The sequence below is a fragment of the Pyxicephalus adspersus genome, chromosome 1 (genome assembly GCF_032062135.1).
Source record: "Pyxicephalus adspersus chromosome 1, UCB_Pads_2.0, whole genome shotgun sequence".
In the NCBI taxonomy this organism is placed as follows: Eukaryota; Metazoa; Chordata; class Amphibia; order Anura; family Pyxicephalidae; genus Pyxicephalus; species Pyxicephalus adspersus.
The window spans coordinates 1,904,741-1,925,599 of NC_092858.1; the positions used below are offsets into that span (position 1 = coordinate 1,904,741).

Below are 20,859 nucleotides of genomic sequence, written 5' to 3' on the forward strand. Positions count from 1 at the left end.
GAGAATGTACAGGGGAGACCGGGCTGAACATTGTGCCATTCAGTTTTGTCCAAATGTATAATCTGTTCAATTGGTTAGTGAATATTTATTATTTTGATAGATAAGAATAGTCTAGGAAAACTAACACAGACACATTTCTCATATTATGTGTTTCTATATCTGTACCCATTATAAGGAGCTGCCACTATCCCTGCACCTATAACCAGCGCAGGTGACACCTACTATACAACCTATCATTGCACACTCCCACCCATAGATCATTTCAATTGATTATCCCCCATTGCTGTGCACTCGTTGCTGGTCAGTGATGCAGGAACCAGTCGGGTACAGCCAGGCAATGAACATTGTCATATGAAGTTCAGTCTCTGAGTCCTTTATAAGCTTTGAGGGTTCTGTAGTGCCAATCTTTTCCTACCCCCACCCCCTCCTGTTGTGTGATACTTCCCCCACCTCCTAGATTGTAAGCTCTTCGGGGCAGGGTCCTCTACTCATCCTGTGTCACTGTCTGTATCTGTCTGTCATATACATGTACAGAGCTACGTAATATGTTGGCACTATATAAACCATGTGTAATAATAATATTCTTTTATTGATTGGAGGGACCGCCCCTGCGGAACAAGGGACCACGGATCTCTATTCAGCATCATAAACTCACCATTGGCTCTTCTCGTTCTTCTCATTCTTGGACATTATTGTGAATCCCCAACTGCAAAACAGACAAGGAAACATTTCATTGGACTCATACATTTGGAGAACCAATCAGAAGACAGAGTACTTAGACAAAAGCTGCTTTGTGATTGGTCGCTTTGTATTACATTGAATAAAACAGCAAAAAGTTCACAGCAAAGTGAGACAGCAATGAAGTTTAGAAGTATGGTCAAACCAACAACTAAGCCATGGAAAGCATGATACGCTTGGGACCACCCTGGATTTTATTGTTTCCTGCAGCTTTGGGTCTGTCCCAGCCCATTCCTTCACTAAACCTGTAAATATGAGCTGCTCACCCCCCATCATGCAGGACAAATGGAAAATCTTCAGCCATACAGGGCACCATTTAATTTTCAGTATATGGCCCATTGACAAGCAAAGTAAAAATCTCTTTATTATATGTTATTTTTCACGAATGCGGAGAAAATTCTGGTACATGATCGGTTTCCATGGAAGCACAGGAAAAATGACAAAATATTCATTTTTTTTGTTCAGATAAACGCGACAGTCCATTAGCAGCGATGACGGACGCCATTCATTCAGCGGGAGGTGCCACCATCTCAGTCCTTGACCCCCTGCACCCTCCTTAACAAGTAAACTGTGCTGTAAAGTTCGGGGGTTAACCCTTCCGTGCCCAGGCACGATGCTGCGTTTAGTTCTCCGGTGCCTTAGCAACAAGTTGTTTGTTTCCATGACAAAGCGCAAGCTATGCCCACACAGCTGCCGCGGAGGTAAGGACGGTGCCGTGGCATCTGTCCGCCCTGGAGGGTATATGGAAGAGTCAATAGGCCCTCGGTGGGGAGATAGGCCAAGGATAGATATCTATAATGGTGACCTGAACTCCCCAGGTGAAACATTCACTTCTTCTGTTCTAACATTTCATACAAAGAGACAAAATAAATAACTTTTACCAATGATCAATACTGAGAACTTCTCATGGCCTCGCCTGACCTCTAGTGGTCACCAGCAGCATTACACTCTAACTATCACCTATCAATCCAATTAATCATTCAATCAATCAATCAATCAAACAATTAATCCCATTTCATTCTTTCTATTTCTTTTAACTGCATATCTTTCTCTCTATTCATCCATCCAGCCATCCCATCCATTCATCCATCTCGTCCGTCCGTCCCATCCATTTGTGCATCCCAACCATCCAATCCCCCATCCCATCTATCCCTCCCTCCATCTATGATCGGTTTATTGATTTGTCTGCTCATCTATCTTTCATACTGCCTGTCCTAACTATAAATCCATATATGATCCCTCCATCCATCCCATGCATGATCTATGAAGGCTGAGGATCACAATGACAGCCAATCCATTGTTATCCCTGATCAATGTTTGAGTAAAGGGAGGAGGGGATAGAGTTATAATTTCCAATGTCTGGTTTCCTATATATTATTATTGGGAGTTAAACAAAACACATAACATAGAGAATGGCGTTTTGGCTAAATTATATTGAAACAAAATTTAAGAGTAAAATCAAACCATGATAGAATGCAAATGGTATAAATATAATTTATTAGGCCGTTATCCCAGCCTTATCAAATTATGTGAGGTTGTTGTAGTATATAAATACTAATATTAGAATGAGAAACTGTTCTTTATTATCCATTGGGTGTGTGAAGTTACTTGAAAACCGTACGTTTGATCCTTTTTTTTTTTTTACCCCGACGCGTTTCGCCTTAGTGGCTTCTTCAGGGGATCTTGAGAGAGATATATTGTGTAGTTTCAAGGTGAATAAACCGGAATCCTATTGTGGGGTAGATGCAGTGAGTATAACTGAGGGGGGGTAATAAGGTGTCTCCTAATGATTTCCCTTATTACTTGGCAGTGCATGAATTGCTTAGATAGGACTATGCATAATACTATAATATAATATAAAATGCATAATACTATAATATATTACAATATAATATACTATGCATACTATAATACAATATAATATGCATATTACTATAATATAATATATGGCAGTTGTTTGAGAAGCTTCCTTCTATGTTCCTAATATAAGGAGAGAAGGAAGCAGCAGCTGCATGGAGAATCCCTTGTTGTGCTCCGGAGAGAATGTTTTGTCTCCGAGTCATATCAATAGGAGAAATGACGAGGCTGGGATAACGGCCTAATGAATTATAATAGTAATAATATAATTGTTGCACCATTTGCACTCTATCAGATTCCATATGTTCTGTCTTTAGTATAAGGATCCCTGATCGATGTCATCCCCCGTCATGGAGTCACCCCATAGCTCACCCCGTAGGTGCCCGCATTATTTTCTTCTTGATGCCCAGGTAGATGGTCAGGTTTTTCACTGCCCACTCCTTCTCCGGCCGGTGACTCTGCGGAAGAAAAAAAGAGAATAAATAAGAGAAATCCCGATCATGTCCCAGCTCTTCCCATTACACCGATCCGGAGATCCTGCCACTGATGGCGCTTCCTTGGCATTTCCTGGAATTGATCGCTGCGTCCCCAAATATCTTCATTTAGCAGCACCGGTAATGAGGAGGATGAATAATGTGTCAGATGATCACTGTAACATGACAGTGATCACCACCCCACAGACAGACAACGTGTCTGTGATCATGAGAAGGAAACTTTACAAACCCGATACCCATAGACAACTGAAGATTTTGTTTGATGCGGCTGAATTCATTCCAGGAGCATCAAGGTAAGAAAAGCCTCTCTGTAGAAGCAGTGGTCTCTCTGCAGAGTCAGAGCTCTACAATCAGCAAAGTCCAATGATTCCTGCTGATTGAACGGCTCTGTTTATGACGTGGTGACCTCTGCAGAGAGACCACTGCTTCTATGTGAATGGCAGGGCTCCTCCTCTGCAGATCGTAAGACTTTGCACAGCTGAATCTGCTCCTGGATCGAATTTTGCTGAGTTGTGTAGAAAATCGATCACAACTCCAATCATCCACAGAGACAATCCGCTGGGGTTTATTGGCAGATTTATAGGTTATAGAAACTTACCGAAAAAGACACAAACTACCCCAATCACTGGGATTGTGCCCCCCCATGATTAGGAAGCCTCCAGATACAATATTAGGAAAAGGTCAGTCCACCAAAATGACATTTCAATGACAACGGGGTCTGCAGGTGCTGGGCTGGGGTCTCATCGGGTCTGTCCCCGCCCACCTAGGGGTCTCATTGTGCACGCAACAGGGGACCCCCCTTCTCCTCCTCCCCAATAATGGGATAAGCAGGTAAAGACCCCACAGGGCCAGAGAGCCCATCTGCAGAGCCCCCAGGGGATGAACCTGTAGGGGGCGCCACAAGAATTCTAGATATCAGCTTTGGGTGGCAGAATCCTCTATTCTGATTGGTGAAGAGAAGGGGAGGAGTCCCAGGACATGGGAGGGATCTGGAATAATTTAGCAAAACTCCACTTGTGTCCCCCACTCTGCACAGGGTCAGAATATTGCCCCAGGGGGCCACATACAACTTCCTCCTACTACTGGGGGGGTGGGGGGTTTAACAGAAAAACACTCCCATATTGCACCCCGGGAGGGGCAGATACACATTTCTAGTCTTCAGAATCAGTGACCCTGAGATATTGGGATGAGGATGATGGGGCAAGAAAAAGGTCACATGACCTAGTCATATTGGGCACAGCAGGGGTACAGACCCAGGGACTCAGCACAGGGATGGTGGGACCCCTCATAATGGGCACAGCGGGGGTACAGACCCAGCACAGGGATGGTCGGACCCCTTAGATTGGGCACAGCAGGGGTACAGACCCAGGAACCCAACACAGGGACGGGGGGGCCCCTTATATTGGGCACAGCAGGGGTAAAGACCCATTATAGGGATGATGGGGGCCCCTTATATTGGACACACCAGGGACCCCCCAGGGATTTTAGTGTTTTCCACCATTCCCCCAGCATGTGAATGTATCAGTTCTGAGCGGAGTGACCCTTTAATCACACAGATCACCAGAAGGGAGAGGAAGTCCGGCACCAAGATGGAGGCCCCACTAAACACCACACTCAGACCTCTCACCTCCATGGCGTGGTCGGCCTTCTGCGATTTCAGACTCTGCTTAACAAAGGATGAGCGTTACAATCCACAAAGAGAACCAGCAAACAGTGACATTTACACAGAACCGGTCAGTGCCGCCATTACGGGTCGGGGTTCTGACCCAGAGGTCTCCACAATCTCATTCACTACAGATCGTACAGCTGACTGAAAGCCCTATTTCACCTTTCAGCTGTTGTGCAGCACCAGACTTTATACAGCTGGATCTGATCTCTATGGGGGTATAGGGGGGGCAGATCTGAGGGGTATCACCCCGCTGCACCTACCCGGATCTCCCGGTACATCCGCAGGGTGCTGCTGTTCAGCATGAAGTACCGGTCGTGGAATTTCATGGTGAAGTCCAGCAGACTTTTATCTTCCCGGAATTTCATCATCCCGTTCTTGGAGTCGCCAACCCGATTTTCTGAATGGAGAAAGAGAAGAGGAGGATGGGAATGACTGCTGGTCATGTGACTACTACAAGGACCGATGCTGCCCCTCACCCCCTGGCCGTCATGTTAATCCTCTGACTGCTGGATAACGCTGCACACAGAGATCGGATTTTCTGCAAACCCAATTCTGCCCACAAACCTTCCAATCCGGCCACACTGCCCCTCACTCACTGTATGTCCTCAGTCTATGGAACACTGGGGACATCTTGTGGCAGAAAGCTGTCACTGCAGGGCACATTCTCGGGCAATCCATCCAATCACCTAGTGTGTTCATCTGATGCTGGCCTGGTTTGCCCAATTTTACCCCCTGCCCCCCCAACATTCAGGGGGATTAATGTTAGCCCCCCCCCCCACACCCCCATGTTATGGGTAATTGGAGCATCCTAGGTCACTTACTGATATAAAACAGCATGGCGTCCATGTTGGGGTCCTCTTTTACTATCAGGTGTGTGCTGCTGCTAACGTTGGTGTGGAAGACTGGCAGCACTTTCTCTGAGAAATGTAGAGGGCGCTCTGCAGAGAGAAGGAAGGAAACCGTCAATGATAAAGCCATGGCAGAGATAGAAAACCCAGAACAAGGTTTCCATTTTTCTGTCCATTATGATGATGCAAAGTATCGAGTCTAGAGGTGGGAAGTCACATGATTAATGGGATCCAATGGGATGTCAGGGCAAATTCCTTCCAAGGCTTTTATTGGGCGATTTCTAGTATGGCCCCCATAGAGCCACTTACCTATCTCCTCCGTGGTATCCACCTCCACACAGCTCCAGTACTCCCCGTCCTTGGGGCAGATATTCCGCCTCTCCAGCAGCGTCTCCATCAGCTCCTGTGCCGTCATTGTGACCGCAATCTGAGGGCGGGAAGAAAATATGACCCCACATGGGGCAAATATTAAAAAAAAACTATAAAAGATGACCCCACATGGGGAAAGTAATGGACAGGTACTCACATACACCCCCATGTGGTATAGACAGGTACTCACATACACCCCCATGTGGTATAGACATCACATACACCCCCATGTGGTATAGGCAGGTACTCACATACACCCCCATGTGGTATAGACAAGTACTCACATACACCCCCATGTGGTATAGACAAGTACTCACATGGACGCTCTGCTCACACTCTGGTTTCTTCTCTCTCAGGTAGACGGAGCAGATAAAGTCGGTTCCCTGCCATCAGAGAAAATGAATGATAAGGATGAATGTTTATAAGAAATGATGAGGCTACACTGGGGATTGGGGGGGTCACACTAGGGATTGGGGGGTATCACTGGGGATAGGAAGGTCACAGTAGCGATGAGGAGGTCACACCGGGGATTGGGGGGTCACACTATGGGGGTCACACTGGGACTGGGGGGTAACACTGAGGACACTGGGGATGAGGGCGTCACACTGGGACTGGGGATGGGGGGGTTACACTGAGGACACTGGGGATGGGGGGGTCACACTGGGGGACGGGGGGGGTCACAGTGAAGATGGAAGGGTGCCATGACTTACCCTGGGCTTGGTCTGGGAACTCCGCAGTTTCATGATCTTGTAGAAGATGTCCAGCTGCTTCTGGATCTCCTGTGTGCTCACCTGCAGAGATAACAAAGTTACTCCGTCTGCACTAAGTGTGGGGGGGTACATTTAGGGAGCTGTAAAAAAATATTTAGCAGGGGGGCTCTTCTTCTATACAGCAGCTATAACTGTGCCCTGTCCCCTGTATAAAGTTGTATGCCTTGGACCTGGCACAAGGGCATCAGCCGTTCCTATAAAAGTATATTGTGATGCCGGCTGGGATTATTTGGGATAAAGGGAGGGAATTTTATCTGCCCCTTCTAGCAGTCTGTGGTCCATTTTTGGAGTGATTACAATAGTGCTCAGACATAGCGGCTCTGTACACTGCGGATTACTGTAGACTGCAGACAAGCTAAATGTAAACAAAATTCAGGAAAGAAATATACAAAAAACACACAAACATGATACTTGCTTATTTAAAAGTAATAAAAGCCATAAACAAGAGGTTGTATCTACTTGAAGGATCCCAAATATTAATGAAGTCTGACAGAGGTGCTAAGGGAGGTTTTCTCAAGACGCGTTTCGCCCAGCAAAGGGCTTCATCAGGGAATTTGTGAAAACCAAGCACAGGGACTACAGAAAATCATAAGATAATCACCTTAGAAAAGTATAAATACATACACAATGAGTATAAATATTTATATGGATTTTATTACTTTGAATAAGCAAGTATCAATTTTGTAGGTTTTTAATGATTCAATACCATGTAATCAGGTGCCTGATAGCCTTCTGTCTCCTTCTAAATGATGAATATACCCAAGGCTTGGCATTAATTAAATCTCTTTAGAGACTGTCCTGATATATATCTAAGCTGCTGCCATAGTTTAGTTTTTGGACGTACATTGAATATTTCCTGGTAGAAATTAATGAGATCCTCCACTACCCGGCCCGGCTTGTAGTTTTGGCCGTCCGTCTGGAAGAGCGTGGGGCCGAAAACGATGGCCAGATTGTGGACATTCATCTGATTGACATCTGAAAAGTGCTGAACACTGAAAAAAAAAACAAAAAAACATCAACTTTGGGTCTGATTTATTACAGCTCTCTATGATGCTCTTGATCACGGGTGAACTTGGGTGATCCACCAAACTTGGAATGGATTTCTTAAAATCGTTTGCTATTATTTGGGAAATGTTTTCAATCTTTTACCAGGTCCATTCCAGGTTAGCTGGATCAGTCAGGTTCACCCATCTTCTCCAATCTTAGAGAGATTTAATAAATCTTTGGGGCAGGGTCCTCTCTTTTAGTGTGTCATTTGCAACCCCTATTTAATGTACAGCGCTGCGTAATATGTTGGCGCTATATAAATCCATTTTAATAATAATAATAAATCTGGCTCATAGAAAGATGGCTCCCCCTACAGGCCGTATTATTATCCACAGTCTTAGAACCTTTCACACTTTAGTTTTAAATATTTTTAGGCTTCTAGACACCGGTGTCACAAAGGGCCACAATCTGATTGTTTTCAGACTCTTACATGGTGGTCAGTGAAAAATTGAACCCCTACATTGCTGGCCATTGGAAAATTGAAGAATGAGTGAAGACCTTCCAGCAGACCCAGTAACAAACCCCCATTGAAAACCACATTGCAGACCCTTAGTCTAGACTGAGACCTCACCCCCCTAATGGCAGTCAGAGGAACTGTCCCCCTATAGTGAGGTCAGTGAGGTCACCCCTTGTATAGACAAATCCTATAAGCGCTGGAACTTCTCATCACATTCCTTAAAGCTGTAGAAAACAAATTGTGTTTTTCCAAGCTTTATATTGTCTGCTCACATACAACAGGGCTCCTGCACCCCTCATTCAGGGGTTTTAGCTTTACAAAAGCGATTGATGGATTTCCCCCGTGAAGAGGAAAGTGACAACAATTAAACACATCGTAAGTCCTGAGAAATGTAAAACAGAGAAAGAGCTGCCTGCTGCCAATTTAACATTACGCCATTACACCAAATACCTTACATGTACCGTGTTTCCCCGAAAATAAGACACTGTCTTATATTTTTTTGGCTCCCAAAAACACACTAGGTCTTATTTTCAGGGGATGTCTTATTTTTCCATGAAGAAGACTACAGTACACATTTATTGTTGAAAGTCACTCATGATCACTCATGTTCATTGAAATGGCGCCACTTCTACAATTCCCGGCATCACTGGCGTCTATAGACCAGCAGCCTTTTTGCCTATGCGTGGCCCCGCATTGGACTGTAGTAGCGGTGCTATTTCAGTTTCAGGTTTGATCCGTGACTTTGTCTAGGTTTTTATTTTGGCTCACTGTGTATTTGAGTTTTGACACCCCTGCTCTAACCCAACACTAACTCTTCAATAAATAAACTTTTCCTAGTTACACCTTCTACATCAACATCGCCTGCACTGTGCAAAAAATCCTGAAACTGAAATCTGCTCCCCAATAACACCAAATAATGAAGCAGCATGGTTAGAACATTACATAGGGGGCTTCTGGAAAAACAAACTCAATTTCTTATCAAACAATAATTTCAAATGATATCAGTAAAACAGAATAAACCCTGGGAATACAAAATCTACTAGATTGTAAGCTCTTCGGGACAGGGTTCTCTCCTCCTGTATCACTGTCTGTATCTGTCTGTCATTTGCAATCCCTATTTATTGTACAGCGCTGCGTAATATGTTGGCGCTATATAAATCCATTTATTAATAATAATAATAATAATCTAAAAGATTCTCCCAGCACATTATTGTGTGAATATAGAACTCATTGATGGGTGAGGTTTGGCAGGATCTGGGACAATCTACATCCTAGACATCCCCCATCCTGCCTCATTCAGTGTGAGCTATGAAAAGGTGAATTCTAGGATTATTATCGCTGTACAATAAATATGATGTGACTTGAACAACAGACAAGATAATATCATAAAATGTTACAACTAGGGATAAGCAAGTTTTTAAAACTCAATCCCGTGGCCGCTCTTACCGAAATTTTAAGCGAGAACGACCAGTGTCAATTCGCCTATCGAGATCGAATTTTAATTTAAAAACAAAAAGGTGCACTGTGCTGATCAATGAATGCAGCCACGTCTGCATTCATTGATCAGCTCAGTGTGTGATCCCCGGCACTAGAGGTTAAATGAAGTCTCCCCATTCAAAACCTCTAGTGCTCTCTGATTGGAAAGCTTAACCTCTAGTGCCCGGGGATCGCAGACAATGACTTCCTGGAACTTCTGATGGGTCCGCAAAATCAGTTCGCCGAAATTTCGTGGACCCATCAGAAGTTGCCAGAGGAATGCCAGAGGCATTCTCACTCATCCCTGGTTATGACCAGGCAAAGCAAATATTCAGAAAGTGTCAGCTGATTCCATCATGACATCATCATCATCATGACATCATCATCATCATCATGACGTCATCGTCATCATTTTCTCACCAGTTACATGTAACCACTGCCTGCAATGCTCGGCGAATATTCCCTCCCCGATTTCTCTGAAGAAACGTTTCAGGGTGTCAGAAACATTGTCCACCGGTTCCTCCTCCTTGAAGACCACACTTCGAGCGTCCTTCTTCAGAGCTTCCAGAAGATTAGTGATCTTTGATTTCTGTCCACTCTTCCTGTAGATCCCTTCAGACTCCACCCCTGGCAGGAAACAAAAATGTACAAATTCAGAATTGGAACTTACGAGCACCTGTACCTGCCCATGAGGAACACAATATTGTATTTGGCTTATGTGCTCCCCTTTACTTACTATGAGGATTACACTGCTGAAGTTTAATTTTCATCTGTACCTGCCCATGAGGATCACACTGCTGGATTCTGAATTCCATGGTCACCTTTACCCACCAGGATCACACTGCTGGATTTAGATTTTCCCTTTACCTGCCTATGGGGATCATAGAGTTGTATTTTGATTTTCGTATCACCTTTAACTGCCCCACGAGGATCACTCTGGTTCATTGTATTCTGTGTTACTTACATCCCACCATCGTGATCCCTTTACCTACCCAGGGGAATCACACTGTCGTGTTTTCATTTTGCTGGATTTTGACTTTCCATTTCCTCTTTATCTGCTGATCAGAATCTCACTGGTGTGTTTTTCACTTGAACCCACCCATGAGGATCACAATACTGTATTTGGATTATGTGCTCCACTTTTTCTGCCCCTGAAGATCACACTGCTATGGTTTTATTTTTTGTGGTGATCTGTACCTGCCCTATAGGTTCACACTGCTGCTTTTTCTATTTAATGGTCACCTTAACCCACCTACAAGGATCGCACTTCTGTGTTTAAATTTTTGTGGTCACCTTTACCTGCCCATGAGGATGACACTACTCTAAATTTGTACTATACTATGTGCCTACCCATGAGGATCACGCTGCTTCATTTTACTCTGCGGTATGCATGTCCCACCTTCGTGATACCTTTACCTGCCCATGAGGATCACACTGCTGTGTTTTCATTTTTGTGGTCACCTTATCCTACCCATGAGGATTACACTGCAGCATTTTGATTTTGCATTTATTTTTACCTACCCTTGAGGATCACATTGCTGTGTTTTTACTTTTGTAGTCACTTTAACCCACCCATGAGGATCACTCTGCTGTATTTTCCATTCCTTTTTACCGGGCCATAATGATCATAAAGCTGTATATTCATGGTCACATTAAGCTGCCCATGAGGATGACACTACATGTGCCCGCCCATGAGGATCACTCTGCTTCCTTTTCTGTTATCCATATCCCTTCATAGTAATCAGTTTACACATTCCAGTACTTTTTCAGTTACTTACCAAACCGAGAAATGTGTTCAATGCATTTATCTACGATGAATGGCACATCTGAGTTTGTCAGCTGTTGCTCGGACAAGGTGTCCCCGGAGGTGCTGCTGGCTTTCTGGATGGCCCCCACCCACCCTGAGAAATCCAACTTCCTCTCTCCTTGCATGTAAGTAATCCTAAAACAAAATTACAGGGGGGTGTGGGGTGTGCTACTGTGGTACAATTAGTAATTACACATTACCTAATTTTATTATTAAAAGTGACTCACCTGCCCTTCTCTCCCAGCACCAGAATATCTTTATCCTTCGTGGCTGCAAAACACAGAAACATCCAATCACAGAGACGCCATCTCAGAAACAAACATTGCTAAACGGCTTCATCGTCCTACGAAGCTCGGCGCTTTCATTATAAATTTACTGCAATTACTTTGTGTTAATTAAAAACAAATAAAAAAACAATTTATAAATTAGGCCAATGATCACAAATCCTCTGCAGCCTCTGCTATCGTCATCCTGATCGTGGCCCCTGATTGGCTTCCATGGTAATCCCAATATATTTGTGAACCTGATTTAACCCTTTCCTGTCTAAAATGCTTATCAGAAACAAGCTGGGAGTACCACTGACAACCACAAACTTTTCCCTCTCCTATGACTTCCAACAGCCAATGAATTCATCGCTTTCTAATTGTCCCCTAAGCCATCAGCCAATCAGTGGCCAGGGATATCAGATAGCTGGCTGTCATTGGCTGCTGCATGGCACCAATCGTTGCAGTGTTACCCCACGTACACAGCTCAGACAGCTTCTTCAGGTTGGTGACCTCCACCATATCCTTCTCCTCCACGTAGGTGTACAGATTGGTCTTACAGAGGGAGAACCAACCAACCATGGAGCGCTCCAGGCTGCGGCCCCCTTTAAACTGCAAGCGTCCGATGCGGTCAAAGTCGTAACTGAGAAGCTCCTCAGCCTTCGGAGGGAGGAAACACTGGAGGGGAAAAGGGGTAAAAAATCGGGTCAAGAGTATATCCTCCATCCAACTAATAAACCTATTTACACCTTGCCAAAGCACTGTCATTCTGTCCATCCAGTTCTAAAAATTATACAGCTCTGTTACACGGCATAGTACTGTCTGACAAATGAGGAGCCCTGATCTTTTTCTCCTCCAGTTTCACTTTCACTTTGTATTGTGAGCTTTCCTCTGGCTTGTGTTTGGTGAATAGAAGGAGACGCAGAAGACTGATGAGATCATCTCTGTCATTTTGCACTCTCCTCCTATCAGCATGCATATAAGCACTGCAACAAGCTGAATGGTGTATTATGCTGCTTCTCCCACACCTTGTTTGAACTTCATGTACAGAGTTTGGAAACTTGCCTCATTTCCTGCCTAAAATGTTGTCAGCATATTCTGAGCAGAACTGTGGGAGGAGCTAGCATAGTCTGAGAAAAGATGTGGGAGGGGCTATCATAGTCTGAGCAGAGCTGTGGGAGGGGCTATCATAGTCTGCGCAGAACTGTGGGAGGGGCTATCATAGTCTGAGCAGAACTGTGGGAGGGGCTATCATAGTCTGGGCAGAGCTATGGGAGGGGCTATCAATCTGAGCCGAACTGTGGGAGGAGCTATCATAGTCTGAGAAAAGATGTGGGAGGGGCTATCATAGTCTGAGCAGAGCTGTGGGAGGAGCTATCATAGTCCGAGCGGAGCTGTGGGAGGAGATAGCATAGTCTAAGCGGAACTATGGGAGGAGCTAGCATAGTCTGAGCAGAGCTATGGGAGGAGCTAGCATAGTCTGAGCAGAGCTATGGGAGGAGCTATCATAGTCTGAGCAGAGCTATGGGAGGAGCTATCATAGTCTGAGCAGAGCTATGGGAGGAGCTATCATAGTCTGAGCTGAGCTGTGGGAGGGGCTAGAATAGTCTAAACAGAGCTGTGGGAGGGGCTAGCAGGCCTCACCTCCTACACCCTTACTGTAGAAAAAAGGGGCGGAGCCCAGACAAGTCACCCTGCATCAGACAAGGGAGTGGCAGCGCCTGGTCTGTATCTGAACGTTTATTTATGTCATATGAAATGAAGATTTGGTGCTAAAGCCTTATAGATACCTTAGTGATGGATTTCACCCATTCCCTGGCCTCCTCCTGTTTATCAGCAGCGAAGAGGTACAATCGCTCAGACTTAGTGTAAATCTCGAAGGTGCTGTCATACCTGGGGGAGAAACATTTCCAGTTTTATTATTATCCAGTTTTTTATTATATATTTATATTTTTGTATTTCTTTTTTTTGGGGAAATATAAAAATAACATCCCAGCTGAGCTGCAGATTAAAGGAAATACAAGGAACTCCCTCTGAAGCAGCAGAGACGCCATCACCTGGCATAGTAAACTCATCACCAGCGACAAGGCATGCAGTGCTGGGTTTTCCTTTTAGAAAGCCCACCAGGATTGGCAAACTAACATTACCAGATGCACCATAGAACATATTAGTGATTGGAAACAATTGTAATATTATTTACATGAAAACATTGATACAAAAAAAGTTATAAAAATGTTATAAAGTTTAAAAGACAAAGTTGGTTGTGATCCCGCCCCACTTAGCTCCTGGCATTTCATGGGCGCACTCACCCGTGAGTCTCCGGTGGGATCACTGCCACACACACAATCTCATCCATGCGGATCTCTCCATTGGGGGAACTGCTGTGATTGGTCTCGTAGTAGCTGAGTACCCCATCATTGAGCACACACCAACGCCGGCTGAATTCTGCAATTAAGGGAGGTTTATACAGAAGACTATATTTATATCTATACACTATATTACTATATATAGTACTTTGTCATAGAGAGCAACGCCAACACATCACAAAACCTCTCCTAGGGCCTGATATCTCCAACCTAGACCATGGCGGTAGAAAATTTGCCTGCTCCATTGATGCCTTGTAAGTGTATCACATTATTATTATTATTATTATTAAATTTAATAAGCTTTCAATACGCCATCAAGACATTGGAGCAGATGGTTGCCAAATGTACATCAGATGCAAGTAAAAAGCTGCATAACAATGCCCAGGAAGTGCACAATGCTGATTGTAAGTGAAGCACCTGGATATCTCTCAAACATGCTGTTTTGGCTGGGATGGTCCAGGATTTTGGGAGATGTCCCGCTGTCCTGGGGTGATGTGTAAAATGATAGGGGCACAAAAAAAAGTATTGTGTAATTCTGCAGAATGCCACTAGATGGCGCCAATAGATCAGAGAGCGATAGTTCTCAATTGATTGACAATGCAGAGCTCAGCGCTCCTCACTTCTTCTATCAGCTTGAGTATAGGAGCCAACCATCGGTGATCCATCCATCCCATCCAACCATACATCTATCCATCCATCCAACCATCTATCCCATCTATCCATCCAATTATCCATCCATCCATCCATCCCATCCCATCCGACCATCCATCCCATCCAACCATACATCTATCCATCCATCCATCCAACCATCTATCCATCTATCCCATCCAACCATCTATCCCATCCAACCATTCATCAATCCAACCATCTATTCATCCATACCATCCATCCCATCTATTCATCCATCCATCCATCCATCCAACCATCTATCCCATCTATCCATCCAATTATCCATCCATCCATCCATCCCATCCCATCCGACCATCTATCACATCCAACCATCCCATCCAACCATCCATCCCATCCCATCTGACCATCTATCCTATCCACCCCATCCAACCATCTATCCATCCATCCATCAATCCAACCATCCATCGATCCATCCCATCCCATCCGACCATCTATCCCATCCCATCCATCCAATCCCATCCAACCATCCATCCCATCCATCCATCCCATCCCATCTGACCATCCAACCATCCAATCCATCCATGCTATCCATCCAGAGAGACGGCAGCAAAGTTGATGATAAATGGATGAATGGATCATCCATGATGGAAACAATACACAACAGTGAATCCTGAAAAGGTAAGTATTAGTTAAAAAGAGATTACATATTTTTTCACATGGGGTGGTTTCATTTTTTCCAAGGCCATTTTAAACTTTTATGGGAATGTACCAGGGTGGGATGGGGGTTATCTGGGGCTCCTTTAATAAATGGGGCATCCAGATTTTAAGTAATTTTATATAATAGAACCACAAAAAGAACAAAACTTGATTGACAGTTTACCTTAAAAATTATATTTAGTGCATATTGTGTTATTATCGGTTATTGTAGCACCCTGCTGTCTATCATGCTTTAGCCACACCCTGTACATGCCCCACCCACTTGACCACACCCACTGCATAATGTCCCTTTTTGGCATTTTCAAATTTGATCAAACACCAAACACTTGGATTAGGAAGGAAGCCGAACTCTTATTCTTCCATTGAATGGCTGCCCCTTGTCACCCCCTTAATGCCCCCCATCCTTGCACGCACCTTCCTTGGCCTTCCTATCAGTGACCAGTTTGGCCATGGATGAGGTTTTGTAGAGATATCCATTATGGGTGATGGAGTGCTGCATGATATAATATTGCTTCTCCAGATTTGTTCCCAGATCCAGCCGCGGCGTCTCTGCCAACATAAGACCATGATAAGTGAAACCATGCCATAAGTAAACATAGCAATCACATACCAAAAAAATAAAACTGGATGATAAAATGATTTAATTAAGCACAACGTTAGCTCATTCACTGAGTAGAAAATGTACTTTGCAAAGTGACCATGCTCTACTTCTTAGTAAACCAACCTCCTTCACAAGGAACAGGTGGCCACATCTTCCTAAAGCCTTTTTGCATTTTTACTTTTTTGCAATCTACAAATATCAGGATTTATCAATACATCTGTTAAAGGTCAGACTTTTTTTTCAACAATTATTATTAGCTAAACAAACCTTGCTGAGAATCTATTCTAATGTTGCAAAGCTGCCATACCAACATCTACCACAAGATGTCAGCAGAGCTGCAGTCACACTGATTACAATGGTGACATTGTGCCTCCAGTCACAAGGTGCCCCCTGTCTGCATTTTGGGCTGGGACTTCTAATCAGGGTTCAATGGGCTGAAATCCAAGACTTGTGCTGCCTAAGTACAGTGGTCTTGTCTATTGTATTAAAGAGCACCTGTCATCTATACACAGATGGCTTCCGGTAATACCAAAGAGCTAGAAAAATTATAAGCATTGCATAGTGTGGGCCTTAATGTGAATCTGAGTCCAGACTATGCAGATCGAAGTATTTAAATATATATTACTATTTATATTATAATATAAATTGAATACACTCATATATATTGAATAATATATTATATACACACACACACATACATACAGAAAAAACAATATAAAACAGATCCTCATTCGTTTTTATAGCAATGGGCATTATGCAGAAATTCATCTTCAATATCCTCGATTCAGACACTGAAATCCCAGTTCCTCCCCTCTTATTCTCTATGGAGGGCAAACACTTGGCGGCCTGACAGCTCTCTAAATGACACAACATGTACTGGAAGCTGTTACAAAGTTGCTATATTAACCTTTAGAAACTGCACCAGAATCCCTATAAAATAGGAATAAATAGTAATAAAGTCAGGGAGACATCTGCAAAACAAAATCACACTGCAATCAGCAGGCAGACCCGAAGGTAAAGGCTGCAGAGCCATGCAAAGGGGCCATTGGCTCCACAAGCAATTCCAAAATTTGGATATAACGACTGTCGCCCCCTAGAGGATTCTTGGGATGACTATGACTATGAAATCCCTTTTTCATGATCTCAGCAGGACGGGGACACTTTAAGGGGAAGTTCTCCTTTAACACACATTACTGGATATTTATATTGGGATGAAGCAAGAGTTCCCTCCCTGCTGATCTGTGCACTGCGCGGCATGCACTATACAGAGAGCAGAAAGGGTTAATCTGAGTGACACAGACCAGGGTGATCCTGAGTCACTGACAAAGCTGCTCCCAGTCACTTCCATCTGATATTTCCTTCAATATGGGACAGCAGAATCCTGCAATAATCCCAGATTGTAATAGGAGCAAGAGGGGTACAGACCCAGCACAGGGATGGTGGGGTCCCCTCATAATGGGCACAGCGGGGGTACAGACCCAGGGACTCAGCACAGGGATGGTGGGAGCCCCCATAATGGGCACAGTGGGGGTACAGACCCAGGAACCCAGCAAAGGGATGGGGGGCCCCCATAATGGGCCCAGCGGGGGTACAGACCCAGGGACCCAGCACAGAGATGGTGCGGGCCCCTCATAATGGGCACAGCGGGGGTACAGACCCAGGGACCCAGCACAGAGATGGTGCGGGCCCCTCATAATGGGCACAGAGGGGGTACAGACCCAGGGACCCAGCACAGGAATGGTGGGGGCCCTTCATATTGGGCACAGAGGGGTACAGACCCAGGAAGTCAGTTGAGAATGTTAAAGCTCCATTGACTCTCTTTATTCTGCTTTTGGTGGTGTTCTCCCTTAGATCCATGCGGTGACCCCATTGGCAGGGATTCTGGCTTTCCCCGGTTGTTGTCACAGCGGGATTATCACTTTACACTGCATGCTCCGCCCACAATGTCTGATTTGTGTAGGATTTTCATCCAATCATATAACTGGAATGCCTGTAAGGTCACTCCGGGTGAAAACGCAGAGACATCAGCTTGCTGAGAATGTTCTAGAAATGACCCCGGACTCCGGGATGGTGGGGGAGGGGATTATACAGCCAAGCTAAACACTGCTGAGGTCACCCCAACTGACAGGAAACTGAAAGGGATGGGAGGGGGTCACAGAGTCCGATCTCCTATGGATGGTATACAAACATTCTCTGTATAGAATCGGAATTCTCTCTGCCTCCCCTCCATATTCTGTCCCCCCGCACCGGAGTGTACATAACTGACACACCGGCCACTTTATTGGGTACACCTTGCTGGCACCGGCTCCCCTAATACAATCATTCTTCCTGGCACCGGTCCTGGAATCATTTATTAGGGATTTGCTCCATATTGACGCAGTGGCTGCAGATTTGTTGGCTGCTCATCCATAATGGGAATCTCCCGTCCACCACATCCCTATGGCGCTCTATTGGATGGAGATCCCGGGAATGTGGGGGGCATTGGAGTCCGGTGACCCCATTGTCATAAAACCGGTCTGAGATGATTTGAGCTCTGTGACACGGCGTGTTATCCTGCAGGAAGTAGAAGATGGGGACACTGCAGGCATAAAGGGATGGACATGGCCAGCAACAATACTAAGGGGGGCTGGGGGATTTATACCATGCTCAGGGGGTACCAAGGGGCACAAGAAAATACCCCCACACCATTGCACCACCCCCAGCCTGGGATGCATCCCTTATATCATGTTGCTGGTTGCAAACTCTGACCCCACCATGCGAATGTTGCAGCAGAAATGGAGACTCCTCAGACCAGGCAATGTTTGTCCAGTTTTGGTGACCCCGTGTGAATTGTATCCTCAGGAGCTGATAGTAGTGGCCCCCGGTGTGATCCCCTCATTGGATGTATTAGAGATCTCTCCTGCAGACCTTGGGGGAAATAAGGGGGAATCGGAGTTCACGTTGCCTTTCTATCAGCTGGAAGCAGTCTGCCCATTCCCCTCTGACCTCCGGCATCAACAAGACATTTTCACCCAGAAACTGCCCCTCGCTGGGTATTTTCGGATGATTCTCTGTAAACCCCGAAGATAATTGTGGGTAAAAATCCCAGCAGATCAGCAGTCTGAGAAATGTATTGCTGCCGTGTGATTGGCTGATTAGATATTTGGGTGAACAGGCAGGTGTATCTAATAAAGTGGCCAGTGAGTGCAGGTAGATGGCATTCCAGGTGATTCACAAATGGTACATTTTCGGCATCCTGATTCGCTGAATATACATCAGATAACAGCCAATCAGATTGTGAGCTACTATCCCCCCTTACCTGATGTCCGATTCTGCTTCAGGAATTCCTCTTGTAGTCGTTGCCCCGACTGCTGCGCCAAATCCAGGGGCTGGGAGAAGAATTCGTCCCCACAGGTGCAGCTGATGTCCGCTCCGCAGAAGACCAAAGCCTGAGTCTCCGTCAGATCACTGCTGGTCACAGCAACACAAAGAGCCTGCGGGGAGAAGAGAATCAGGAATCTCACCAATGGCCCCTGGTATTGGATCATGGAGGAAGGTTTGGGTGTCAGTGACCCCAATAATAACCCCAGCATTGGTGTCAGTAACCCCAATAATAACCCCCAGCATTGGTGTCAGTGACCCCAATAATAACCCCCCAGCATTGGTGTCAGTGACCCCAATAATAACCCCCCAGCATTGGTTTCAGTGACCCCAATAATAACCCCAGCATTGGTGTCAGTGACCCCAATGTGACCCCAATATTAACCCCCAGCACTAACCCCAATAATAACCCTCAGCATTGGTGGCCGTGACCCCAATAATAACCCCCAGCATTGGTGTCAGTGACCCCAATATTAACCCCCCAGCATTGGTGTCAGTGACCCCAATAACCCCCAGCATTGGTGTCAGTAACCCCAATAATAAACCCCAGCACTAACCCTATTAATAACCCTCAGCATTGGTGGCCGTGACCCCAATAATAACCCCCAGCATTGGTGTCAGTGACCCCAATAATAACCCCCAGCATTGCTAGCATCTCGATTTAACCTTGTTTCAGATATCAGCCTCTTACAGCCCCCTGTACAGCAGAGCTCAGAAGGGAAACCAGCACAACAAGCCAATCAGGTGTGCAGCAGTTCGCATGTGGTATTAAGGACCATGGTAATAGGTGGAATGTGACAGAGAGATGAGCTGCTTCTCCTTTCACTGTCAGGTCACATGGTGGGGAAGGGACCAGACCTGTAGGTGAAAGTAAAACTGCAGCAGAGATCAGGTCGTGTCCACTGTGTGGCAGAGCTGTGTAAGTATCTGGATGGACAAGAGTTCTCTGAATAGTTTTGAGTTTTGTTTCCTCTTGCAGCCAAAAACACAGCAAACACAGCAGTGCAGGCGGAGTGCCACCGTGCTCCCAGCACTGATAAGAACAAACCAGGTCACCCCGTCCCCAGGTACAGAAATTCCACTTCCTGCTGGAGATTGAAAGCTCCCACTGAACACATCGCAGGGAGTGGAACAAATGCAACAACGCATCACAACCCAAAGACACAAATCCATTGCATGTGATCTGCTTGTGGTGCCATGGCAGCTGCAGAGCCACAACTGCCCCCAGTGTGGGTGGATTTACCCCAGTGCAGCCCATACAGGGGGAACTTCCAGGACTGACACCGGACTGACGGGGAGCCATACAGGGATTAGAAAGGGATAAAAGCCCCCAAAGTGACCACAATGACTCACAAACAGGGCTGTAGGGGGTACAACACACACAATCAGG

General features: G+C 45.3%; 1 protein-coding gene across 1 annotated transcript in view; it reads right to left on the minus strand.

Moving 5' to 3' along the window:
* Positions 1-20,859, minus strand: part of ARAP1 (ArfGAP with RhoGAP domain, ankyrin repeat and PH domain 1) — a gene marked incomplete in the record, with an annotated part of 83,478 nt that overhangs the window by 3,230 nt on the left and 59,389 nt on the right. The window contains 17 exon segments of the mRNA XM_072398579.1: positions 656-706; positions 2,968-3,053; positions 4,717-4,752; positions 5,019-5,155; positions 5,580-5,696; positions 5,916-6,033; positions 6,293-6,358; positions 6,686-6,766; positions 7,590-7,757; positions 10,120-10,352; positions 11,504-11,667; positions 11,760-11,802; positions 12,278-12,473; positions 13,586-13,688; positions 14,105-14,240; positions 15,923-16,057; positions 19,408-19,582. Coding sequence (XP_072254680.1) covers positions 656-706; positions 2,968-3,053; positions 4,717-4,752; positions 5,019-5,155; positions 5,580-5,696; positions 5,916-6,033; positions 6,293-6,358; positions 6,686-6,766; positions 7,590-7,757; positions 10,120-10,352; positions 11,504-11,667; positions 11,760-11,802; positions 12,278-12,473; positions 13,586-13,688; positions 14,105-14,240; positions 15,923-16,057; positions 19,408-19,582 — 2,045 coding nt within the window.